At 48.4% G+C, this 26,293-nt stretch overlaps 1 protein-coding gene across 5 annotated transcripts in view; it reads right to left on the bottom strand.

Moving 5' to 3' along the window:
* The window catches only part of ddr1 (discoidin domain receptor tyrosine kinase 1), a 46,242-nt gene that overhangs the window by 2,049 nt on the left and 17,900 nt on the right, over nucleotides 1-26,293 (bottom strand). For 3 of the 5 annotated variants that reach the window (XM_076041044.1, XM_076041048.1, XM_076041045.1), the window contains 17 exons: nucleotides 25,520-25,622; nucleotides 22,441-22,516; nucleotides 21,557-21,709; nucleotides 20,728-20,875; nucleotides 18,103-18,205; nucleotides 17,078-17,264; nucleotides 13,703-13,949; nucleotides 11,857-12,006; nucleotides 11,228-11,287; nucleotides 9,038-9,204; nucleotides 7,889-8,099; nucleotides 6,221-6,340; nucleotides 4,260-4,573; nucleotides 3,996-4,123; nucleotides 2,562-2,759; nucleotides 1,005-1,272; nucleotides 316-465 (listed from right to left, as the gene is read on the bottom strand). In XM_076041044.1, coding sequence (XP_075897159.1) covers nucleotides 316-465; nucleotides 1,005-1,272; nucleotides 2,562-2,759; nucleotides 3,996-4,123; nucleotides 4,260-4,573; nucleotides 6,221-6,340; nucleotides 7,889-8,099; nucleotides 9,038-9,204; nucleotides 11,228-11,287; nucleotides 11,857-12,006; nucleotides 13,703-13,949; nucleotides 17,078-17,264; nucleotides 18,103-18,205; nucleotides 20,728-20,875; nucleotides 21,557-21,709; nucleotides 22,441-22,516; nucleotides 25,520-25,622 — 2,783 coding nt within the window. The remainder of the gene's footprint in view (nucleotides 1-315; nucleotides 466-1,004; nucleotides 1,273-2,561; nucleotides 2,760-3,995; nucleotides 4,124-4,259; nucleotides 4,574-6,220; nucleotides 6,341-7,888; nucleotides 8,100-9,037; nucleotides 9,205-11,227; nucleotides 11,288-11,856; nucleotides 12,007-13,702; nucleotides 13,950-17,077; nucleotides 17,265-18,102; nucleotides 18,206-20,727; nucleotides 20,876-21,556; nucleotides 21,710-22,440; nucleotides 22,517-25,519; nucleotides 25,623-26,293) is intronic. The other 2 variants (XM_076041047.1, XM_076041046.1) reach the window with 2 other exon arrangements.

Genomic DNA, 26,293 nt, shown 5'->3' with positions numbered 1-26,293 from the left:
TTTTGGTTTGGACAGCCGACGGTTGCCGGCAAGCCAGCAAAGTCAAGGCGCCCATGGAATGGAATCTTGGAAATACAGTGATTCTTTTTTTGCCCAACACTTCTTAGATGAACTCTTAGTTTCTTTTGTTCAGACAAATAAAGACGTAAAGATGTTACCTGAATTGACAAGTCAAAGCAGGTAACATCTTTACGTCTTTATTTGCCTGAACAAAATAAAATGAAAGTAAATCTATTAAATGAACATTTTTAGTCTTACTCCTGAGACTTTTTTCCCCCACCAATAAAACCCCTGAGAAGCTCCAGGTGTGCCTACCTGTCTGCCCTGGTCTCTGAAGAACTCCCCTGCGTTGTCAATAACCTGCTCGTCCGTCAGGTTGGAGTACGGCTGCTCCTGACAGACGCTCAGCATCTCCCACAGAGTGACTCCGAACGCCCACACGTCGCTGGCTGTGGTGAACTTCCCCTGCAAACACGACGGAGAGCACGCGCGCTTATAAAAACAAAAAAAATACCACGTGTACGGCATCGGTTTGAGTTGCTCAGACTTCTACACAATCACAGCAGCGCTACGTCTTGATGGTGGTTCTCAAGTACTTATTTGTTTGGTCTTTCTTACTGGCAGTGTGTTAAATGAGTGTCTCTGCAAGCTCGGCTTTCTTTCTGCAGCCGACAAAAAAAAAAGAGTGTCTCTTTGCTCCTCTGAAAGGCTGATAAGATTGGAAATTGTGCGAGGTTAATGTCTTGACTACGTTTTTTAATCTCAGCCCGTGATCTCCATTCAACAACATGACATCTCTTGTTAAATCCCCCCAATTTTTATAGAGTGTAATTAATGGATATCTGCGGCAGATGTTTATAATTTGCATAAATATCTCAAAGAAAAAAAAAGAAAAAGACGACACACTATTAAAGTGGTTTTCTAACATCATCTCAGTCGACTCCATTGAAAGGCGTGACACGACAACACAGCGGATGACACACAACCAACCAGCACCCTCTCACCATGAGGATGCACTCCCAGGCCATCCAGCGAATGGGCAGCACGGCTCGGCCCTGGATCCTGTAGTAGTCGCCGGCGTACAGGTTGCGGCTCATGCCGAAGTCGGCGATCTTGATGTGACGCCCGCCGCCCTCCTCCTCTCCGCTGTCGCCCCTCTCGCCGCCCACCAGGCAGTTGCGAGTCGCCAGGTCGCGGTGCACAAAGTTGAGGGAGGCTAGGAATTTCATTCCCGAGGCGATCTGGCTGGCCATGGAGATGAGGGCTGGGTAACTGGAGGGAGACGACACGGACTGGGTTGGAATTTGAGCGTCATTTAAAGCAGGGGCAGGCATGGACGGACCATCGGGCGTACCGGGCTACGCCCGGCGGGCCGAAGTACATTTTTGGGCCGGCCGGGCTGTGATAAAAAAGGAAATAAAAAGTTTTCGATATTTTTTTCTCGGCCACAGCGCACGACGGTCTTAAGAGACGCTAAACGCAGCCCACTGGTTGACTTTCTGGACACTGGCTCAGTCCAATAAAATATCACTGTGCTCCCCCCGCCCCCTGAGATGAGAGAGTGTGAAGTGAATGTCCTTCTGTGAAGATGGACAGGTCTTCGAGAGGTGTAACAGCCTACAAGTGGACGCAGCGAAATGTGCAAAAATTACAAATATGTTTGCTGCCACAAGTTCAACTGCAACAGTGGGGCCGTCGACAAGTGCAGTAGTGCCTGGTGCAAAGGCTGCCGCCGGAGTGGCACCGAGGTATTAAACAGATTATGTAGTTGATTCGGAGGAAGAGGAGGAGGAGGAGGAGGAGGAGGAGGATGACGAGGACCGACAGAGTGAGCGGTGCGTGTGTGTGTGTGTGAGAGAGAGAGAGATGAGTAGACTCAAACTTACAGTGTTATTTTAGCTTTCGATAAAGTCAGTTTGCAGGAGCTACAGCCTATAATTATTGCTTATAGTCATGTAAAACTGTAAAGCATGTTTACCAAAACTGATGACTCTTTGCAACAAGAGATACAACACTATTTGTCTTATTTGTATTTGTAATTTGTTAGTTTAATTAAACACTAGTCCATAAACATTGCTAGCAGTGTTTCTTTGACAACCACTTTCACTTCAAGATGGGAATTGTGGCATCTTTCTTAAGATGAAAGTCTGTGAGTAGGGAAAAAAAACACATGCATTTTTTAGCACAGTTACTCTCTTTCCTGTAGGCTATTGTGCTTTATTTTAATTTTTTTAAACAACACAATGTGTGCATGTATATACCACCTGGCGTGTTGTGTGCATCGGATGTTGTATTTATTTTATTCAGCCTATAAATAATCCAGGTGAACCTTTTTATTTGGACCCAAACAGGTTTTGCTTCAACTTGAATATGGAACCAGTAAAGCCTGATACTATATGATACTTCATATTGCAAATCACATTTCAAATTTAAACACTGATCAAACTCATCAGTTAAACTCCTATGATTTAAAGCTTGAATGTGAATGATGAAGTGTGTGTATGTGTGTGTGTGTGTGTGTGTGTGTGTGTGTGTGTGTGTGTGTGTGTGTGTGTGTGTACCTGATGGTTGGAGCGTCCCGTGACGGCCCCGACTTATCCAGGAGCACCCGCTGAGACAGATACTGGTTGAGGTCTCCGCACTCCATGTACTCGGTGACCATGCAGAGGGGGTCGCTGCTCACACACACCCCCAGCAGGCGGATGATGTTGGGGTCCTTGAGGCGGGACAGGATCTTCACCTCCTTCAGGAAGTCGTTCCTGCGCAGACGAGAGGAGGAGGAGGAGGAGGAGATCACGCGGCTGCCGGTGGAAAGCGGCTGATCGTTTACCGTTTGTTTCGGCCGCCGAGGTTAATCATCACGTTAGCGAGCGGCTCATTCGTGCACCTCTTCACAAGCTGCCACGTCTGCATGGCTGTGACTTTGAAGGTGCTGAGCAGCACAGTGAAAATATGATTTTTGATATTATATAAAAAAAAAACGTGAAAAAAAACATCACTTTAAGAGAATAGCTAACTCAAAAACACTGTTTAATTCAAGTTAATTTATCAAAATTGTAAAATTCATCAATTTAGAACATTACATGATAATTAAAGTAATAGAGATACTTTGCACTTATATGGGTCATTTAAAAAGGAGGTTTTTTTGGTTACATGTACTGTGTTTGTTTAAAAGGGCAAATTCAGAGTTTGGCATTGAACTTCTTTTTTTCCTGTCTTTTTTGTGTCTATTCATTTCAAGTTTTTTGTCACTTCAAAGAGTTACTTTGGTCAGCTCAACACATTCTTGTGACTCAAAAGTAAGAAAAATCAAGAGAAAAGAAAAGCTGCCTGCTCACTGTTGGAAATAATCCCTTCCTTGTGGGGAAGGTGCACAATGTTAAACATTAACTTGGCAAAAAACAAACTTAAAATGCGAGACAGTTCCTTCGCTACAATTCCAGTCTGGAATGTTCTTGTCTGCGTCGGTCTATTGTCTTTGCAGCTCATTGATTTGTTTTGCAGGCGCGTGTCTGTTTGTTTCTCTGTCTCTCTGGTAACGTCCCATCCAAACGTGTGAACCGCCGCGCCATGAGCTCATTCAGGCCGGCTTCACCTGCACACCACTAACGAGGCCAAGGTAAACAAACAGCAGCACTGTGGTAAGACATTTTGGCTGCTTTGGGTGGGTGAGCAAATCCATCAGCACTCAGACGGAGAAAGAAGAGAAAAAAAAAAACTGACTATTTTAATGTGTGGCATGTTTAGCCCCATTTCTGCCATCAGGCACAATTCCAAAAAACACATTATTTTTCTTTCCTAGAATAACAGAAAAGGGTTACTGCCTAAAAAAATAAAAAAATAAATCCATGGCTGATGCGTGGCGATGACCCAGATAGCTCAGAGGCTGAATAAACCAACGGTACTCATAAAAAAAAATAAAAAATGAAATGAATGAAGGGAGATGGGGAAAAATACGGAAAACCGCAGTGAAAACAGGCTCAGCTGCTGCACACCTGGCGTTCTTGGAGGCGTCCGGTCGCAGTATCTTCACCGCCACCAGGAGGGGGCGACCTTTTCTCACATTGAAGGGGAACTCCAAATTGGGGAGGTCCTGGGGGCTTTCGATTTCACACAGGTGCACCTGTTTATTTTTTTATTTTTTTTTTGCAAAGACAGACAAACGCAGACAGGCTTCAGTGCCACTTGCCCCCCCAGGGCAAACCGAGCATGCGCCCACACGGCCCGCCTAACCGCCCTACGGGGTCTCCGTCCCTCACCTCTCCGAACTGGCCCTCCCCCAGCTTCTCCTTGAAGATGAGATACTGGCGGGGGAGCTCCGGCAGCGGCGAGGCGTCGGCCCCCGGGCTGGAGGAGGCCAGCGCCGGTACGGCATAGGTGTTGTTGCCGCTGACGCCCTGCAGGCTGACGATGTCCGCCTCGGCGTAGTGGGGGACGCTCGGGGGCAGCGGGGGAGACACCGGGGGAGACACCGGGGGGGACTGGGAGGGGTAGGGAGGGGAGCCCGGGTAGGGGGGAGGCTCGTCCAGGTTTGGAGGTGAAACCTTCTCCAGCTCCATGTCCAGGGCGCAGGCTGTGGTGGGGGAAAGGGGGACCACACAAAGAGGACGTTGCTGTCAGATTAAAATTGAAAACGGAACTAAAGTCATTGTTATGAAAACACTGTTTAGTCCAGCCTGTCGCTGCAGCTTGTTATGAAGGCGTAGTTTGACTTTGGAGGGCTTCATTTGATATTAAAAATGAAAAAAACCAAACAAAAAAAAAAACATCAGCGCAATTAAACTATCAATTGATAACACCATAAATGATATGATATTCTAAACGGCCAAATGATGTGGTTGTGAAACTATTAAACTTCGGTGCTTTCTTTTAAAGTTGATTTTTTTTTCTCTCCCTTGAATCTCTTGATTTTTTTTCATAATTCATTGCTGGACATAATCATCTATTGTTGAGAGTCTGACGGCAAAGATAAGTAGGAAACTTATGAGTAGCGCCGCTTTTGAATAGCAATGAATTAGAGCCTCCCTGAAATCAAAATGAACTTCTCTTTAAATCAGATCAAGAGCACCTCTGGCGCCACACTGGAATACTGAACCCTTACCGCCGGGACCCACGGCAGATTTGGTACGAGACCTGTGTTGCTTGTGTTTTATTTCTGCATCCTGGATAGTTTTGAGCTCAGATCATGACGAAATCATTCCAGACAACGAAACGAACGCAACGGCCTTTGATGCTGAGGCAGCGCCGTCAACATCTCGCTTAACTTCTTTTGTTTTTCCAAGGTTCAAAGCTTCCCTTCACCCGTCAACACATTTGTACAGCACTGTAGCGTGCTGACACATACACACACACATGCACACAGAGTGAGCACAACTCTTATTGTTGACGTTCTTCTGCTTGACAATGTTAATTAAACTTTAAATCAAACTTTTTAACAAATGGTGTTTTTTTCTTCTTCTTTGTTTATGATGCGCCATAGTGGCAGCCAACATCTATATTGTTGTGTTTCTGCTCCCTGCAGTAATCCATGATACCACTGCAGAAATTGTATCTCTAGCCTTTGGATGAGCTCCCTAGAAACAAGGAAAATACATCCTTTTATGTTCTGCATGCCCCACTTTTTGAGAAAATGTATGCTCTAATCATCACTCAGGTTTTTTTTTTTCCTGCCCTCTGCTAAAAATCAAGTTTTGTTTTGCGTTTTGGCGGCGTGCTGTGAAAATTGGGTTGCTAAATAAGCCATTTCCTTCAAATCTGTGCAGAGTTTTTTGGATAATTGAATACACGAGGCTGCTAAACTGGAGTCTGGGATGAAAAGCAGAGAGGTTGAAAAATGGGAATAATAACAGCGACGAGTCCACCTCACACAGAAAAGCTTTGATACCCCCTGCGGGTGAGCCAAACATGATGTTTACCCTCCTGGCAGCAGTAGGAGCGACACCGCAGCAGAGAGGCGTTGGCGTTAACAGAGCAAAGCCACAATTAATACCCACTGATATTTTTCTTGTCTTTGGAAAAAATAATGCAATATAAACGTTGAATGCAAATCCCCCCAAAAACAAAGCAGTCCATCAAACCAAAGCGATGGGTTACGACGAGTGGAAACTTATGAGTAGTGAGTAACGATGAAGGTCAGGCACGTGCAAAATGGACTCCATGGTTGCGGGCCAAACGCTGCTAGCGTCCCCCGACTCTCCCGGCCCACTCAGACGTCTCTTACCCTGAGGCACATTCAGGCTCTTTTCCTGAGCCGGGGCCCTGCTGGGAGCGACCAGTGGTCTGGAGCCATTTCTGTCGGCCGACAGGACCACGTGGTAGCCTGGGTTGTTTAGCAGCAAGGCTGGGACACACATTAACACACACAAACACAAACACACACACGGGGCGGGGAGGGGTTGCACACAAGAACCATGACATGGATGAGAGTTGTAGTGTAATGACACAAAAAATATATGGATGTGCCAAAAAAAAAACAACAACAACAACAACACATTAGCGGATCCATTAGGATGCGGTGAGGACGGCGGAGGTGCACTGACGCATCGAGCAAACCAGGGGAAGCAAAAAAAAAACAAAAAACAGGCAGAGTTAACACAAAAACAAAGTAGAGGATGAGGAAATGTTTTTCGGATTATTTCACGTTATTCCAAACACACACACACACACACACACACACAAGGCTTCCCGGCCCAAGCAGCATGCAGGCCTCCCTCCCTTCGTCCCTCCCAGGGTGCGACAGAAGTGAGGAAATGCGATTTAAACTCCTCATCCAAAGCCGCCCACCCCTGTTGTCGTAGAACAACAGCTCTTTTCTTTCTTTCTTTCTTTCTTTCTGCTCTTTCTGTATTTCTGGAAGTCGCTCCTCCTGGTGGGGTGTTTGGACCACTTTGCTTTTGTCTGACACGTCGTGTTGCTTGTGTTACTCTGACGTGCGATCGCAAATGGCATGCCGAAAAGAAGAAGATCTGTGCACACCGGAAACACATCTGTAGGAGTCTGTTGCCCGGCGGCTGTGGCTGCCTGGCATCAGGTGGTAACCAAGCAAAGCTGCACTGTTTAGAATTTTCCACTGACTTCATGTCACCTGCGTGTGTGGCTGACAAAATCAATATTTTGTGCATCAAACTACTGATGTTCTTTCAGGCTGCCCATTCAGTGTTATATATATTGTTTTTGCTTCTTCTTTTTTTTTTTTAAATCAGCCAACAGAGAAAAAGGCTCGAAAATTCTATACTGGGGGGAAGATAATTATGGCCCATTTCAATATTTATGACATTTAAAAACACTTTAAGGCATATTTGCATAAATTGGCACGAGATGTTCCTCAGTCTCTTCACCTTCTTGTGTCTTCCAGTTCTTATTTACTTTTCACGTGTAATGAGCTTTTAGCAATGTGTTCTATTCCAATCTTTAATTTTTTTGCAGATGATGCACATTTGGCCGCGTTCAGACTGCAGGCAAATCTGATTCAAATCAGATTCCTTCTCAAATTTTTAGGGCTGACTGTCCACACTGTTTTTTAGCAAGTGTCCAAAAGGAATCTGGCTCCGTTCAGACTGGGCCACATTATTTAAAAAAAAAAAAAGATTACCGTCGATGCCATTGCAGAACTGGACAAAAAAAACTGATAAATATGAGAGTAGCAGGGGAGGGGTTGCACACAACGGATGAATATTTGAAAAAAGAAAAGGTTAGAAAACCTTTTGAAACTACCTCCTGAAAGTGGTTTCAATCCGTTTTACAAAAATCGGATTTCATGTGATTTGTGACTGTTCAGACTACCAAAGAGCCATCCGGTTTCAATCTGGATGGGCTACAAAATCGGATTTTGGCTGGCAGTCTGAACGCAGCTACTACTCTTATGTTCCGGCCCGGGTGTGTGGCCTACCTGTGCTGTCTCTCTGGTCCCGGGGCCGCAGCAGCGCGCTGGGCTCCTGGTACTCGCCCTCCTCGCCCTCCCGCTCGTGCTCGCGGTCGTCGGGGAAGGTGTGGATGCGCTGGTAGCGGCTGGAGTAGCTGTGCGTGTTGTTGATGACAACGTTGTCGGTGGGAACCGACAGGTGAACCCGCAGCTCGTCGCTGGACAGGCTGCCCTGCGCCTGCGAGCGGAGCGGAGCGGAGGAATCAAACCGCGGCGGTCGACAAGACGCCGCATCCACAGTCGGAAGAGCGGCGGCTCAATGTGTTCTCATTAGCCGAGAGCATAAAAGGCCAGAGCGGCAGCAGCTGGGGAAATAATTGACTGCTTTATAAAGATTTAAATGCGCAGTTTTTTGTTGTTTCTTTGCTAGAACTGGATTCCATTAGGATTCTTCTTGTGCAGGCTGTCTAGGCTCAATCAACTGGGCTCAGGGCTCGCCATAAATATAAAACGTCTGGATCTGGACTGGAAAATGCTTTATGATGAGACATAAAGTATTCCTCGGTAAAAGAGCGGCAGCAATATAAGGCTAATCTCCAGCTCGCCTCTGCTTCCCACCTCTCACCCCCACCGAGAGATAAGGGGGAATGTGTGGCCGGAATTGACTGTGCGTTGCTGGCTGCCTCGGGGAAACCCTGCGCAGAGTGCATTGTTTGCAATGCGACGACAGATGGCGACCCAACTGTAAAGGGAACTTCGTTTTTTTGCACGATTAAATATAGATGTGCACGCAGCGGCGTCCAGATGGAGACGGAGTGGCGTGCACTCCTCAAGGACTGGCAGTTATCTCAGCCTGCTGTCAATCATTTAAGCAACAGTTGCAGGGAAGATTGGCGGCACGCACACACACACACACACACACACACACACAAAAGACCTCATCACGCAGGCTTGTGTGTGTGTAGCATCGCTACGTTTTCAAACAACCCGCGAACAAAAGAATGCGTGGACGGCCGCTGTGGGTGAACTCCTGCATGGAAACGGAAGGCGCCTGAAGGAACCATGGGCCGGGAAAATAAAACAATAAAAAACAATGCGTAAAGTCGGGTTGACGGCCCAATTGCCAACCTCCTTCAGAGGCCGCGGGGGTCGTGTGACCTCGGGGCCTGGTCTCACCTTGCCCAGCAGCTTCTTCCAGTACTGCCGCCACAGGATGACGGCGATGACGGCCAGCAGCAGCAGGATGATGCCGACCAGGCAGCCAATCAGGATGGCCGTGTTGCTGCTGTCGACCTTGGCGACGGGGAGCCCCGGACGCGGGGTGTTGGCCGCAAAGTCAGGACCTGCACAAAGGAAAGTGAAGGCGACGGTCAACTGCAGGGAACCAACTGACTGGAGAACTTTTCCAGGGAAAGAAAAGGAGCCTAGTAGAACCTGTGAAGGTCCAAATCCTTGGAATGAGACTGACAGCATCTCTATATTCAAGAAGAGATTAAAACCAAAGTGGCTATTAAATTATGTCTAACTTTACTTATGATGAAACTGCTGAAAAGATTGAAGTGAAATTGGTAGATGTACTTTATTGATCTGAAATTGGGAAACTACACAGAGATTAACTGCACTCTTGAACATGTGTCGGTATGAAGGTATGTATTTCTCATGTACCAATGTCAGATGCACAGGTTTATGTGTGAATATCTGTATCTCGTGAATCTGAGGAGGTCTTAGTGTGCACTGGGAAGAAATAAGGAACTGTTTTGTAAAGTATGGTTGTTAATTCATGTCTGTGCTCCTGTTCGTAAGCTACTGAAAGGCTTTTAAAAACGTATCTTGATTGTAAGTTGTATTTTCGATGATTTGTAAACAAGCAGAACAAATCAACTGGCCTCTCCTTGACCGTGCTGTGAGTCTCTCTTTGTGCTCCGCCGGATTTTTTTTTTTTTTTTTACAAATGCAAGCTAGTAACCTCCTCCACCACCACCTCCCCGCCGCCTCGCCTCAACCTGACAAAGTACCTGCGAGTGCTTTAGAGTGCAGCCAGGCGCCTCTTCGTGCGGGTCGCCAGGCGCCTACTTTGTTTCAGGGTTACCGAACATCAGATGGGGATTGTCTGCTCGAGTATGCCGCCCGGTACGCCCGCTCGCAGCGGCTCCTCGCCGTTTAGGAACAGGATGTTCTCCCGCAACTCTGTAGTCGGCGATTAATGCGAATCATGTATTTATTCATCTTTTTTTTCCCACCACTGAAGGTCAGATGCCGTGTGTTCTTTCCAACGAGCGAGCGAAACTTTACCCCCCCCCCCCCCCACCTCCACACCCGAAAAATTCCTGCATACAAATAAACGATGGGCGAATAATAACAAAGCAAACTGAAAAAAAAAACAACCTTTTGAATACTGGAAATGATTGTGTTTTATGCATAAACAAGGACAAACAAACAACAACAAACAACGATAATTTCCGAGAGCGCAGACGTACACAAGCGCAAATGCGCCGGTGCCAGATTCACACGGTGCGCCGTCGCCTCTCGCTCGCTACGTCTGCCGAGCCCGACAACCGCCAGAGTCATAAAAAAAAAAAAAAAAGAGGCAAACAAAGCTGTTCAACCACAGCCGGCCACAAGGACACAGCGGCAGACACGCCACACAAAATCCCTGTTTCTGTCTAAGACAGAGGTGGGCAAACTTTTTAACTGGTGGGGCCACAATGAGTGTTTTGGTGAGCAACCCCATAGGAAGAAAAATATATATCACGGGATATGTAGCAAACAAGTGCTTTAATGTCTATTGAAAATCAACAGAAGAAATTAGCATCTTGTCTTAGAAGTTCCACGATATTTAGCTCTTTATTGAAATGACTCTTGAAACACTGAAGAAATTGATAAAATACAGCTATTTTATGACTTACTGACTATTAATGACATTTGTCCAAGCACGGCGGGCCAAATTAAAAAGCTTAACGGGCCGCATATGGCCCCCGGGCCGTAGTTTGCTCACCCCTGGCCTAAGAGGTCGGTTATTGTTTAACTGTGTCCAACAGAGTCAAGCTGTTAATCTACACAAGTATAACTAACGTGCCCCTGCTTCCCGGTGCTCTTCCTCCTCCTCCTCCTCCTCCAGCTGTATATCTTCAAAACCAGAGGACGGCGAGCGCTGCCAGCGGCCGGCACCCCCCACCCTCCCACCCTCCTTTAATCTTGCCTGCATTATGTTTCATATCATCTGCGGGGAGCGGCGGGATGGTTTTAAGATGCTGGAGGAGGGCCAGAGCAGATGCCGCCGGCTCCCGCGGCTCCCTCTTTCATCCCTCCTTCCTCCTTCCTCCTCCCTCTCGGCCTAATGTCCCTGTCTTTAATATGCGCTCTCACCTGACAGCGTCCAGTTAGCGGTGGTGCCCGTGGCGATGGAGGCGGCGGGGGCGGGTGATTCTGGAGGGGTGAGGGATGGACAGAGAGGAGGGATGTGTGAAAAAGGGAGGAAGACTCAGAGCAGGAGGATGAAGGGAGCGGCAGGAAGGTCATGTGATGCATTGTGTCTTTTTTTTTTTTATTCAACTGCATAGAAATGGCTAAAAATTCTCATATTCTCAAGTTTGTTTGTTTTTTTTCGAGTGAGAAAGCCAAAGAAGGGAAGAAAGCAAAGCTTTGAGATCAACGTCAAAGGCGGATTTCTTTTGACATTTAGGCGCGATGGAGTCTGCAAGATAAGAATCTCGCCAGTCGACTTCACTACGTGTTGGTTCAAAGCCAAACAGTCTGGGCCTCGTCAGAACCGGGCCTCGTTCGGCAGCCAGACACGCGGCTCGCACGTGCTTACGCACACACGCGGGCGAGAACGAAGAGAGACGGGCAGAGAGACGGGAGGGATCAGAGAGAGAGAGAGAGAGAGAGAGAGGAAGGATGATGAGCAGACCGATGAGGAATGGCTGATGTCAATGAAACAGGAAGTGGGCCTGAGAGGAGCAGGAAGAGTGACCAGCTTAGGAAGAGTGACTCACCAGCGGGGTTGGCAGTGGTGGTGGTGGCGGCGCTGTAGGTCGTGCGGGTCGACGTCGGGGCGGGGAAGGTGTTGTTGCCGGGAAGAGGTGACGAGCTGGGGCCGGGATTCTCGGGAAGCCGGGGAGGAAATGAATCAGCGTCGAACGGCTCTGGAAGGAGGGAAACCTGATTTAGTGAAGATGTTTCGGGAGGCTTTTATTCTTTTCTTCATTTTCTTTTCTCTTCCTCGCCGGCTCGTCGTCCTCGACAGCTGCAGAACAGCAGCCGAGGACGCAGCTGGCCGTCTTCCCCGTGCGAATTGGAAAACTCTCAGCAGAAGATCATTGTGTTTTGTGCTGGAGCCCATCCCATTCCTCGGCTGATTAATGTGTAGACCATTATGCAATAAGCCCTGATGTCATATTGCCGGGCAGTGAAACAGAGTCGAGAAAATGAGCTTGCTTGGCTAGTTTGCCAACAATTTACTGCCTCTGCGACTCTTCGCTGTATGAAACTGCCGGGCTGCCGGCGACGTCCTGGTTTAAGAGAGTCTCAGTGGATAAATCCTATGTTAACAGAAGGACTGCAGGGCTGCAAGACTGCTCTTTGTGCAGTCTCGTGCATCAGCACAGATTACAGTCGGATCAAGTGATTCCAGCCACCTGAGCAGGTCGTGATAAGTGGGCGCCGGGCCCGTGCGTATCACTCAGCAGCTGACAGTGCATTCGGCACAGGCGACAATTTAATTAGTCACAATAATCTGAGTCGCAGCAGCAGGGGAGCCCAACTATCTGACTGGATGGAAGGGCATAAATCCTGTCTTGACAGAGGGGATACTGGAAATGACACACCTCTCACTCCGTCTCCCCTCCGTCAGTCCGTCTCGGCGTGTAAACAGGACGACAGCGAGGCCAGAGGCTCACGTCGCTTAACATCAATTTTACCATATTTTAACCACTTTAAGATCAGATTCCCAGAACAATGTCTGTCGTCTGTTTTGTCAAAACCGGCGTGTTTAGCCCCGTGTTTGCAGCCTCCTGTTAAAACAGTAGGCCGTTTTTTTCCACACCGGTGGGTTTTTTGGTTTTTTCTTCACACGAAGCAGAGTAAAAAACGCTGCGAGAGAAAAATGGACTGAGGTTATTTCCAGGAGTTCACGGTCAGGCCGCAGACATGATATATTATATATATATATATATATATATATATATATATATACACATATATATATATATATATATATATATATATATATATATATATATATATATATATATATATATATATATATATATATATATATATATGTATATATATATATATATATATATTACTGGTAAGTGAATAATACATGATCATTGAAAAAGACAGATAACTGATACGTTATTAGGCCGCGTTGGGCTCTCACTTCCTGGAGGCAACACAGAATAATTGTACTGCTAAATGTTAGCAGAGGATGATAATGATGCCCTTGAATATTTAGATTTAGATGTTTGTGTGTGTGTGCGTATTTATATAAAATGTCTAAAAAAATCTGGTCCTCAAAGTTAATAATATGCCCTCAGCGAGGGTAAAGACATCATTTCTAAGCGCCTGAAAACAAAACTGAGTTAATTGGATTTTTGATTTGGATTTGTTTGACCTCGACTTGAGTTTGCTGCAGTTTCCTACACGTCTTCCTCTGCTTAAGCAAAGCGACGTCCCTGTTGCCCCCCCCCCCGCAGGTCAGAGCCAGACGCACTGTGGCTGCCAGCATGCGGTGCACATTGGAGAGAGAGAGAGAGAGAGAGAGAGAGACGAGAAACATCGTCTAGCCTCTCACCTATGAAAAATACATCCCTCTCTCTCCCTGCGCTGACTGCTTACCGGAGAGGAAGGATATCTCGCTGATGAGCAGCCACGGGTCGGCAAAGTAGAACTTGCAGCGGAGGATCTGGGCTGCGTAGGTGCCCAGCGGGAGGGAGATGGGCCGGGAGGAGGGGTCCTTCAGATCTTCCAGGGGCACGGGCAGGGTGAGAGGAGACGACCAGGGCTGCAGGAGTCCACGCTTGAAAAGACATTCGACTTTGCTGAAGACACGGACGCCCTGCGTGTGGCGGTTATTGCTGTGGACCTGTGGAACAAAAAAAAAAAAAAAAAAAAATGTTTTAGGTGAAGCCGGAGCGTTAAAAGCTTCTCTTTGCCAATGAACAGTGCCTCGTTCAGGTGGCTGTTTCTAAGGCAAAGGCAGGGAGGGATTCAATTAGCGCGAAATTGACGAAATTCTCATTCGCTCTGGCGTAATTGCTTTGGCACGAGTCCGAGCCAGAGTCGCGCTACGGAGGAACAGATCCAGCACGAGGACGGGGGGAAAGGAAATGCGGGCGGAGGACACGTGTGCCGGAGGACAGATGGAGGAGAGCGCTGGAATTTATCTCCTGTTTTTACAAGGCTGAAGAGAGAGCAGAATCGATAAAAGTCGAAATAATACATGAGGTGGCGCTGCCGCAGCAGCAGCAGGAAGAGGAGGGGGAGCTCAAGGTGAAGCAAGATGTGGAAGTAAAGGGGGGGGGGGGGGCACTTTGGTCAGAAAGGGCTTTAATCTTCGTCCGGCGGTGAGGAGGTGGCGTGAGGGCGACCCCGCCCCATCAGCTGTTAACCCCCCAAAGCCACAACAGGCCTGGTGGTCGCTCCATACCTGACACACATGACGATGCAAAGCACACAGAGACTGCAGAACAGCTGCGCCAGATGTGGGCTGCAAATGTAACGTGGAGGAGGAGGAAGGAGTAGAAGGGTGTGGAGATAGTGGAGGAGGAGGAGAAGAAGGAGGATGTGGTGGTGCAGGAGGAGGAGAAGAAGGAGACGGTGGAGGTGGCTCAGCCAACGAGAGCACGGCTGGTAATGAGGAGCTCTCCGCAGGGCTCGGAAGACTTGAACCTGGGCAAAAGTGTCCCTCAGCCTCTTTGGGAGGTCTGTTTGTCTGGAGGAGGTGAGAAAGAGGTGATGAAGAGTGACTGCCTGGGCTTAGCCGGCGCATGGTGGGGTGAGATTGGGAGAATGAAAAGGGACGACAGAGGGAGAGGAGGGGATGAATAAGGAGAAGAAGGAGAAGGAGGATTGGAAGAGGAGCAGGAGGACAAGAAGGAGGAGGAGGTTCCCATGTGTTGCCGGGGTCGGGAGTCTAATGGCTCCACACGACCAGAAAGGTAATGGACTCCTCCCCCGGGGGACTGCAGCTCCGCCGGCCACCTGCACGAGGCCTGAAGGGACACAGTTCACCCAACAGCTGAAATTCCCACCAATTTGCTTTCGCTCCTCTTTGCAGGTGGGGGCTCTGCAGATGTTTCCCAACCTCTGTGGAGTTTAACGGATGAGAGGAATTCTTGAATTCTTTCACCCTTATGGCAGCCATTTGGGCCATGAAATTTTTTTTTTATAAAAAAAGAACGTCCAAGGGATGGGAGGGGCACACACCCAAGCATGAGGAAGAGTTTGCAGTCCAGTCCTGAGCTCATGACAGCAAACGCAGCGGGAACTTCTGCAAAATGAAAACCTCAATGATTTTCTTAATTCTTATTTACTGCATTGCGTCACCTCCCTTTCTGAGGTCACGACGGACCTGTGGGAGCATCTAGACGAAGAAGCTGCGTCACCGTACTGCTGAGATGAAACGTGAAAGCAGATACTTTGGTGTTAACGTTGATTCAAAATGTATTTATAAGACTTGTCTGTCCCTCCGTGAAAGATGGATTTGGAAATGGGTTGAAATTTCAATTTCGGGGTGAACTATCCCGGTCTCATGGGGGCCCGACGTTGAATTCATTATGTTTTACTTCTTTCATGGCGAGTCTGACAGACATTATGGATTCCCTCTGATCTTTAGGGGCTCTCGCCAATGTCTTCCACATGAGCTCACAGAGTGAAAGTTTCACCTCCGACTCCCACAGGACTGAACCGGATCTGCCCAAAAGGAGAGTTAAAGTGTGTCCTCTCCGGAGCCCGTGTAGGAAGTGCCTGTTGCGACAGACAAGAGGTCAAAGGGCACGGCTCCACTCAGGAGAGTGATTAGGTGCAGGTTAAGGAACTACAGCGACGAGCGGAGCCAGAATTATGTTCAGGTCGGCTCTTTTTTTATTTGTTTGACCCGCGTGCCTGACACATCCTCCCCGCCAGACTAGCATAACAATATGTGTCGGCTGAGGTTAGTGAGGTTAAACCCGCTGGGGACCAGGCAGGAAAAACAAGGACAGGGCTGAGAAAAACACCAGGAGATCCGATGGGAAAGATTTGGAAATGTGACTCAGAATGCTGAGAGAAACAATGACAAAACAAAGCAAATGTCAAAAGAAAGAAAGCCAGAAAGAAAGAACAACGACCCAAAGTTGTGAGTCTCATTTTCTTGAAGCCCTCCAACAGGCCTTGGCACATTGAAACACCGACTGAAGTCGCAGGCTTTGTAATAATAATCACACAGTGCGGCGTGAAAAGAAAACCAGAGCGGAATTCCAGCGCAGTTCGAACTCAAACTGGGTTGCTCCACATTATCGACCCCCGCTGCCGCTCCAAAAACTAACCACAAAAGCCTAGTCGACGCACAAAACACACGGTGATGCAACTTTGCTGGCATCCCGAGATGCGAGCGCGGACACACTGGCACATAGAGTGCAATTAAAAAGCAGGCGAGCGAATCAAAACAGTCGTTTTGGGGTCAGATTGCAGGCAAACACAGTCATCCACACAACGTACACAAAATCAAAAACTCATGTCTGCACACGTGTTTGCACAAGCGGAGTCGCTAACAAGGTGTTCCCATGTGAACACGTCTGGCGGTTGGATGTAAATACAATTATTTTTCTTTTCGGTTCTATAGAATGCAAATTCTTCCTTTACCAAGGCCTCAAATGAGATCATTTCCCTTTTAAGGCAAAACTAGTTGAAAGGTTTCAACTATTTTCATTTTTTTTTTTTTTTTCACAGCTGCTGTCACAGTGTTAAGGAAAACAATCATAGCAGAAATCAGATCAGACAGATGAGGTCGTGTTTGCGACTGTGTTTTTCGGAGAAGATCGGTCTCCATGTGGACGCAGACGAGGAGTAACTGGAGCTTCCAGCCCGGGTGACACGTCTGATTTACTGGCAGCCTCGTGCCCTTTAAGGCTAGAACATGTGCAACACACACGACGCACACAGACAGACACACCGACAGACAGACAGACACACCGACAGACAGACAGACAGACAGACGCTTTCTCTGCCTACCTGCATGCTGTGGAAGACGCGCGGCTTCTCGAAGTGGAACTCGATGTCCACGCTGCCCTGGCCCAGCGCCTCGCGGCTCCAGCCCAGGTAGTCGTAGCCCGGCCACACCCGCAGCTCCTTGGTCTCCATGAAATCGTCCCCGCCCAGGACGCCGTCGCACAGCTGACCCAGGCCTCCGAACTGCATCCTGTGTGCGCACAAAGATGTTTAATATCGAGCTGTGGAAGTTTTTTTTTTTTTTTCTTCCAATGGAAAACAATTGCAACCAGTCTTGGGATTCTATATACAATGATGCAATCTGCAAATTCACACTAGTAGGCAGAAAAGACCTTGGAAACGTTCCCTTTCAGAAAGTTTTCTACAGCGAAACATTACCCCAGGTGCACTCGGTTGCTCGCTTTCTTTTCAAAACTGTTTTAATGTACTTGTAGATACAACATTCCAAGTTACTTGTGCAAATGTGGCTGCATATGTGAACGCTATGGCTCCTCATTCTTTCCTCTCAGACGCTTGTTAAAAAGAAGGAAACACAACTATCATGGAAGTTTTGTTCACTCTCAGCCGTCTGACACACACACACACACACACACACACACACATCTGCTACAAATTCATCTACATTACATCACCCACTTGCAAAACATTTCAGCCCCATTAACCACACAATGTAAGTGTGGACCCCCAGACCCTCCCCCGTCCCCCTCACCCCGCTCTTATGCTCCCTGCCAAAACATTACGATGAGGAAACACGCCTCAAATCCCAGGGTAATGCCGTTCTCTGTCCATTAGGCAGACACTTCAACAATCCTTTGGAAAAAAAAAAAAAAAATTTTCTTCACATACACTGAGAACTTTACCCTTTTGCCGTTCATCACATCACGGGGAAAAACACTTCATCAAATGTATATGTATCAATGTAAATGGCAAACCAAGGTTGAGTCAAGGTTTAGTGCCACTGAGCCGCTAAATTAAATGCATGAAGATGAGACTGACGCATACGTCGAAGCGGCGGCTGAACAGCTCACCCCTGCTCGGTGCTCCCGTCGTAGGTGGAGTCGTTCAGATAGACCGGCGTGCCTGACAGGTGCATGATGTGGCCCACTGGAGCTGTGTACGCCTTTAAGCCATCTGAGGAAGAGTGGAGCATGTCAGAATAATCATCTTCCAATATATTTGTGTGTATATATATATATATGTTTTTTTTTTTACATCATTTTTCTAACCGACAAGTATTAACCTCGCACTGCTCTGCACACTGAGTTCCACTCTTAAATGAAGCTCATCCGTCTTGCCAGCTTCCGACAGACGGCACTCACAACAGCTCTCATTTTTCATGGATTCCCAAACGAATCAGTGTCCTTAATTATGAGGCAGAGCCGCAAGCACGAAGTGACCGACCAGGGCTGCTCTGAAAAACCACATCACTCCGGTTCTTAACTCCCTTCACTGGCTTCCTGCCTTTTACAGAATGGATTTTAAACTTTTAATGTTGGTTTTCAAAGATCTTATCTATCTGAGCTGTTAACTGTAGGTGATCACGGTAGAGCTCTGAGGTCAACCAACAAACTGTTGCTGGAAGTGCCCAGGGGTGACCAAGCCCAGGGCTCTGGAACAAGCTCCCCTTATTGCTGACCTGAGACTCTTCAAATCCAGACTGAAGACTTATTTATTTAGGGGGGGCTTTAATATCCATTAGCACGTTGACATTTTGTATCCTTTTTCATCTTATTTAATTTTGTTCTATGTTATTGCTTTTCTGTTCTTCTGTTCTTATATTGTTTTTATTGGTTCTAATTGCTTTTATTTCTTCCCTTTATTTATCATCTGCTGTAAAGCACTTTGGTTCACCGAAATGATGTTGTAAATGGCTATATAAATAATGTACAACTACATTTTCTCCCTGTGTCTGTGTGAGTTCTCTCCGAGTTCTCCGGCTTCCTCCCACAGTCCAAAAACATGAATGTGAAGAGAATTGAGAGAACTCTGAATTGTCCATAGGTGTGTGTGTGTGTGAGATTGAATGGTTGTTTATCTATGTGGCCCTGTGATGAACTGGCCACTTGCCCAGGGTGTCACCCTGCCTTCGCCCTTTGACAGCTGGGATGGACTCCGGCAGACCCCCACAACCCTGAGTACAGGAAGATGAAATTGATGAAACTGGATGGATGGATTCAATGGATGCAGTTACAGCAATAGACTAGAGGTGGGTGGCATTTTATGAAAGATTGAGATGAAAAAAAGTATTTTTTTCTTTGCTGGACGTAATTTGCTGGTTCCACTCCTGACTGATTTTTGGCGAGAACTCCTAAACTAACAAATCTGATTGGTCCGCTTCAACGCGACGGGCAGGTATTTCACCCAACGACCTTCCCAATTTCGCTTCCCTGTTTTCCAAGCGCTCTCAACGGGCTCCTTACCAGACGGATACTTAGTGTAATTCCATGGGATTTGGGAAACGTTCCATCTGCTGCGCCAGGTTAGACACACAAGCAGCACGTGGAACTTTTCATTTTCGTCACGAGCCGCCGCCGCCGCACATTCTCCCACACATTCGCCCACAGAACACCGGGGCCCTAATCGCTGCCTTGGTGAAACACACACACACACACACACACACAGCTGGTTCCTGAGCAGTAAAACAAACCAAGGCGGTGGGTTGCTCCGGCCGCTCGGCCCCTGGCAGCCATTAAGGCGCTGAAACCGGAGCCTCTGCGTTCCAACACTGAGCTAATCAGCCGGCGCCCCCGAGAGCGGCGGTGACGTCAGAAGCGCAACGATACGAACCCCAAACTCTAGGCCACCCATAATAAACAATGGCCCCCGCGCTGGATTTACAGTGCGTGTTCGCCGGGCTCTGCCACTGGATTTGTGCCGACGGGAACGCTTGGCGAGTTGTAACCGCCGGGTACGAGTTGAATGAAAAAATAAACTCTGTGTGTGTGTGTGTGTGGGGGGGGGGGGGGGGCAAAGGGGGATGAGACTCGCTTGGCAGCGTTTCGGCCGTGAATGAAGCAACTTCCTAAAGGCTCTGTGTTCTCATGTGGATGAGATTAATATTGCGTCCCAATGTGAGAGAGATGGTTCCTCCCTGCAGACACTGACACTGGGGGGTGGGGTGGGGGGGGGGGGCTTTCAGTCCCGATGACAGCTGCTGATTCACGGCCCGCTTGATGCCGTCTTAGGGAGGGGTCGCGTGGTAAAAAGGAGGCTCGTAAATAGTCGGCGAGTCGCTGCTGCGCTTTTGGGAAAAAAGAAAAGAAAAGAAAAAGAAAACTACGTGGAGAGCTGCTCCGTTTATCACCATGTGGTTTCTTTTATTCCGGCCGACTCCCGGCGGGGCCGTAAATTTAACGCAGCTGCCTCAAATTGGCGCGCGGCAAGGGTGTCGAAAACACACTCGCTTGTAAACATGACAGCGAGGAATAACAAAAAACAAAACACCCCCCCCCCCCCCCCCCCCGGCGCCCATCCCCCAACCCTCCGCCTGCGGGCGCACATCTCACATGTGATAATTCAGGCTGTCACCTTCAGCGTGTGGAATGCGAAGCGACTTTTTTTTCCATCCGTGTGTGCAAACGGGTGGAATCCCGCCGACTTAAGAGGCCGAAGCCCAGACGCTCCAGACCCCCCCCGCCCGCCGCCTCACTTACCGTTCCACACGCAGCCGTAGAGCTCCACCCGCAGGCACACACTCATCACCCGGTCGGCCAGCGGGAAGAAGCGCACCATGCGGGCCACGATGGGCGGGCCCAGGTCCTTCAGCACCACGTCGTAGGTATTCTCATTCCCGGACACGATCTGGGGGGGTGAGGGGGGGCAGGGGAGGGGCACACACGGCACAGGCAGGAGATGTTTAATCCGATCCGATCGCTCCTCCACCCACAACACGCATCCATCTCGCCCGAAGGTTCCCGCTTATCATTCTGCCCGCGACGCCCACATTTATCCATCAAGGAGGGGGCGGATCTTTGTCTTCGGCTTACGACTGATTTCGAGCGCGAGCCCCAGGTAATGGTTTTTGTAAGAGCGCATTTACCAAACGATATGCATCTGCTAGCAAAAGACCTGAAGGGCGGAAAATAAAATCCTCAGAAGAGGTTGGGAAAAAGAAAACAAACTGCGGCCCATCGACGGGTTTTTACATTCCGACGCTATCATCGGGCGATGATACAAAACACAGCGCAGGACTTATCGCAGAGGAAAAAGTATTGGACCCGTGCCAAAAGCACAATGAGAGGTGCTTTTTTTTTATCGGCAGACCAGCAAAAAAAAGAGCACTCCACTGCACTCCACTCCACTCCACTCCACCGCGCTGCGCCGCGCCGAGGATCTTTCACGCAGCTTAATGCTTCTCCGCTCTCCGCGGCTTCATCTCTCCCTCACTTTCCAGCGACAGTTCACGGTTATTAAAAGAGCCATTTCCCTTCATCCCCTTCATTTGCATCGACTACACAGAGAGACAAAGGGTGCCGCGCTCACTTCCTGGCTCCAGCGGTCCTTCCACGTCATCCACTTCACTCCGTCGCGGGAGTAGCGCAGTCGGTAGCTGCGGGCAAACTCCTGGCCGTGCCCGTCGGCGTGGCGGCCCTGAGTCCCCACCAGAGCCAGGAAGTGGAGTTTGCGCAGGTCCACCTGTTGGGAGACGGAGGAAACGCGCCGCTGATTAACGGACAGGCAGACTGGCGCTGAAGTAGGTCTGCTGAATGTAAGGCCAGCCTGCAAAGTCTGGAGTTTAAAAAAAAAGATGTACACGGTTTCTTTGCTTAGTGTTTTTTTTTTTCTCCCATTTCCCACTGATGCTTGCTAGCTTGCAGCATTCATAGAATAGAATATCTTTATTGTCACTGTGCCATGCAACAAGCAATAAATACTAAAAAAATAGTGATATGGAAGACAGTAATAGGAAACAATATTAAAAAGAAAACACAAAAATGATATAAAAATGGATAAAAAGTGCAGATGATTGGATGAAAACAGAGATGCGTTGATAGTGGAAATCACTCAAAGCCCGGCAGTGGTTAGTGTAACACTGGCTGTGGGGTAGAAACTGTTCTTTCATGTTGCTTCTACACCAACTTGCAATATTCAATGGAGCTGACATGGACTTGGCGTCTTTGTGGGAGGCTACAGGGGACATTTGAGCTCAATTCTGGAGCCAACGTCCCAGTTTAAAGTCAGGAAGAGATGCTGCACTTGTCTTGTACTCTGTTGTTATTGCACATCTCAGGCCTCCAGAATTCTCACATGGGTTGGAAAGCGTCACCCGGCATTCATTAGCACAGCAGCAGTCAGTAGAAAGTTCAATTTTGAGTCAAGTGGCCCTTTAAGACTTTAAGAGCAGCAAAAAGCAGCGGCGACCCGACCTGGAGGTACTCTGATCCACTGGGGTAGACGGCTCCGGCAGGACACCAGGCTCCGTCGCCCTCGCCGGTGCTCAGCCTGAGGAGGAGAGACACACACTTTGGTTTTGCAACACAAAACAAGCACACACACAGCTCATCACTGCCCACAGTGCAGGCAGCAGGCAGCAGGCAGCAGGCAGCGTCCAGTGTGAAACGCTCCGTCCTGACGAGGTTATTGTCCGGTATATTGGCCAAACAGGCGCATCGTCAATTACCCGCCTTGTTAGTCGCTCGCGGCTCATTGACAAATACGACAAGTTTTCACAAATGGCTGGAGGCGATATCGACCAGGGCGGATGGCACAGACCGAACTCCTCCCCCTTGATGGAGTTTACACAGCCGCCCACCACCCACCGTCCACAGGTTGGGTTGTTTTGGCAGTTCTGACTTGCTTTTGTGTCTGAGTGCTTGTCTGCCTCTATAGGCCGTGAGGAGTAACGAACAGACAGAAGGACGGACGGCTGGACGGTCGGTCGCGAGTGGCCCGAGCTGATCGAGGAAATGGAAGCGTAATAACCGCGATCCACCAATTTGCTTTCTTTTTGCATAAAAGAGGAAATCAACCAAATGGGGGGGGGGGGGGGAGGGGAGGGTTGGAATTGACAAGATCTGCGAGTTTGGCTGTTGGCCCAGAATTTCTCATGTGAGTGTCGCTGCTCCGCGCATATCAATGGGAACAAATAGATTTTGTCTGCAGGACTGAAGGAATTTTTTCTCATTTTTTCTCTTTGCCCTGTTGATGTCCCTTTATGAAGAAAGTAAAAAAAAAAAAAAGTGCCACCACTTTTTTTTACACTGGCACTTGGCTGAATATTCTCCAGCTTTGTGCACGAGGAGCGGCGCCGAGGTTTCGACCACCGGAACAAAAACACAGCAAGGGCCCCGGTGACGGATCTCATTCAAGTCGCCAGAAATCAAACCTCGATAAACGCGTCGCGGCGGCGCCAAATGTCCTCTGATGGTGGAGAGGAGGGGCGGGTGGGGGAGGAGAGGGGAGGAGAGGAGAGGAGAGGAGAGGCTTCAGTGGAGCGAGCAGCAGCCAGCAGGATTAATATTACAGCACGCCGCTCAGCGCTGCCAAGTTGCCCGATTCTTCTGCTGTTGCTCAGCTTGCCTGCATTTTGTTTCAGATACCTGCCAACGCTGGAGCTCCTCTGCCCGGCCTCACCCTTTTTCTTTTTTCTTTGCTCCATCGCGTCCTGCCGGACCCAAGCAGCCAAAGAGGCACAAAAGTACAAAAACAAAAACAAAAAAAGTCCAAGCTGCGGCAGCCCCCCCCCCCCCTTCCTCTCAACGCTGTTTCTAAATGGATTTCTTCCAACCTTTCAGCACATCGCCCTGATACACCTCTTACATGATGTTGTTTCTCTTTTCTTTTTCTTTTTTTTTTTTTTCAATCTTCACCACTCTCTCCGCAACCAATCTTTTCCCTCTCTCCCGCTCCCCGTCTCTCCGTCCCTGACGTCTCTTTAATAGAACTGGAGCAAATAACCATTTCCACATGTTTGGATGCTCAGCCAAGAGAGACTGACGGAGGCAAATTAGCCCAAATACGTGGAGCACCATCATATGAATGCACACATACACACTTAGGCAGCACACACACACACACACACACATACACACAGGCAGCACACACAGCTGTAGCATGTTTGAGGCCAGAGTTGAGTTTGTCTCTGGTGAGTGACCTCACTGCCCGGGCAGACATGGTGGTAATAGGATTAGGACCCAGCAGCTCTTACACACACACACACACACACGCGCGCTATCTTATAATCGAACACGCCCTCGTACAAATTAGCAATGTGCGAAGCAACAGACGGAAAGGCGGAAAGGCTCGCAGCCCGGCGCTTTATTTGAAGGTCACATGTTCCTCTGTGATCTTCTCTGATCTCGGCTGACGGGAGAAGGAATGTTTTCAAAGGGAGAGTTCATCCTTTCAGTCCTCACCGCTCTGATTCGCAGGAGCCTCCGGTGGCATTTTCTCATCCGTTCGAGTGTTTTTTTGAATTTCATAGAGCAAATGTTTGCACCCCGATGCCAAAGAACACTGTAGAGCCTTGTTGGTGGCCTGGGACGTCGACGTGCATCAGAACTTTGCCCTAATCGCCGAAAACCAGCGTGAACGCGACGCCCGGCTGGATGTCTTGGAGACAAATTGAGCTACTGGATCTTCCAGAGGCTTTGACGAGACCACACAAGCAGTATGGGGACATGTACTGCAATTTCTTTTTGTCTTGGTGGGGGTGGGCGTTCTGTGAAGCACGTGGCCACAATGGGCTGAAACCATGTTGTTATTGGGTGGAATTGTTTTCCTCCATGAAACCTGAGAAGGTTGATGTGCATTTGGAAACATGACTGGATCCAACATCCACATGCTGGCTTTTTTCCCTCTAAACCGTTCACTGTTGTTGCGCCCGCTGACGCTGTTGCAAGTAGTAACATCATAATTCAATCACAGCAGCTGCTAAAGGTTGTTGAGCAGCCCTATTCAACATCATGTCCACTTTTGAAGCCCCCCCCCCCACCCCCTTGTGATGAACGATGACGGCCGCATCCACAGCATTTGCATGTTCACTCTCCATCCTGCTGGTCTCCTTTAATTTCTTGGTGTATGAACACACCGAGTGGTGCGTCCTGAAAGCCGAAGCAGGTGATTCATCATGAGAAACAAACATCAGCCCTGCGTGTTAGTTTACCCGGCTGTGTGCTGAAGTGGTGCAGTGAAGGGAGCAAGAGAGAAAAAAAGCCTGCGCTGCAGACTGACCTTGATCGCGACCTCGGCGAAGCGGTGCAGACACCACCTTTTTTTTTTTTTTTTTTTTTTCTTTTTTCCTCTCTTGAGGAAGGCGGGGGTGGAGTTACAGGTGAAGCGGATCAGACTCCTGATCCTGACCAGCAGTGACAATTTAAACCAAATTACAGTTTTTGGGAGCGCGGACAGACAACAAGCGGTGGGGGGAAAAAAGCCACCTTAATGACGGTGGTTGCACACTGTGTACACGAGACACGCAACACGCAACGCTAACACGTTCCCTACCGTCCGTGTTTGGCTTCGGTGGAGTCGGACCAGGCACTGGAGGCGGTGATGTCAGAATCTGGGATGGTGCCATCCTCCATCCCCAGGGCGTAACGACACTGAGCTGGAGAGGAGGGGAAAGACGGAAGGAGGGGGTGAGGAGGAGGGGTGAGAGAGACAGACACCAGGCCGTGAGTCACGTTCTTATGAGTATGGAGATCAGGTCCAGGAGGAAGCTAATATTCCCATTAGAGTGTCAGCAGTCCTCATTGGTTACGGAGGATAATTCTGTTATGTCATCTCTGGGAAAAACTTCTGGACTTGGTACTTCATAAAGCACGCACCCAGAGGGGAGGTGGAAACAGTCCACAAAATAAAATATTAAAATACATATATATTCTCCTTGTGGGCTCGTGTAAAACATAATGATTTGCATCAACAGACCCTTCTCTCTGGGCTGCCGACGCTGCCTGGAACTGAACTCAAACTCCTACCTAATGCAAAACACTGCGCAGCGATATGTTTATATTATATTATATTCTGCCTGGCCAGAGAGAACTCCATCCTTGACTTTTTTTTTTTTTTCATTGAGTCAACTTCTCAGCGAGTGTTTGCTAAAGCTTTGTCATGCCACAGAGGACACTGATACCTCTCCCAGTCCGGCGTTGGCTCCACCTGGTAGTTCTTTCCACCTCGTTTTTGTCCCCTTCCAAATTCATTCAATAAATAACCAGTTTTACTAGGAAGCTTAAACTTGCTGTTTATTTGGGCGGCTATAAACAGCGGGCTAAAGAT

The sequence above is a fragment of the Nelusetta ayraudi genome, unplaced genomic scaffold (assembly GCF_046127955.1).
Source record: "Nelusetta ayraudi isolate G7.1 ecotype Tasmania unplaced genomic scaffold, CSIRO-AGI_Nayr_v1 ptg000063l, whole genome shotgun sequence".
NCBI lineage: Eukaryota > Metazoa > Chordata > Actinopteri > Tetraodontiformes > Monacanthidae > Nelusetta > Nelusetta ayraudi.
This window is presented reverse-complemented; position numbering and strand designations above follow the sequence as displayed.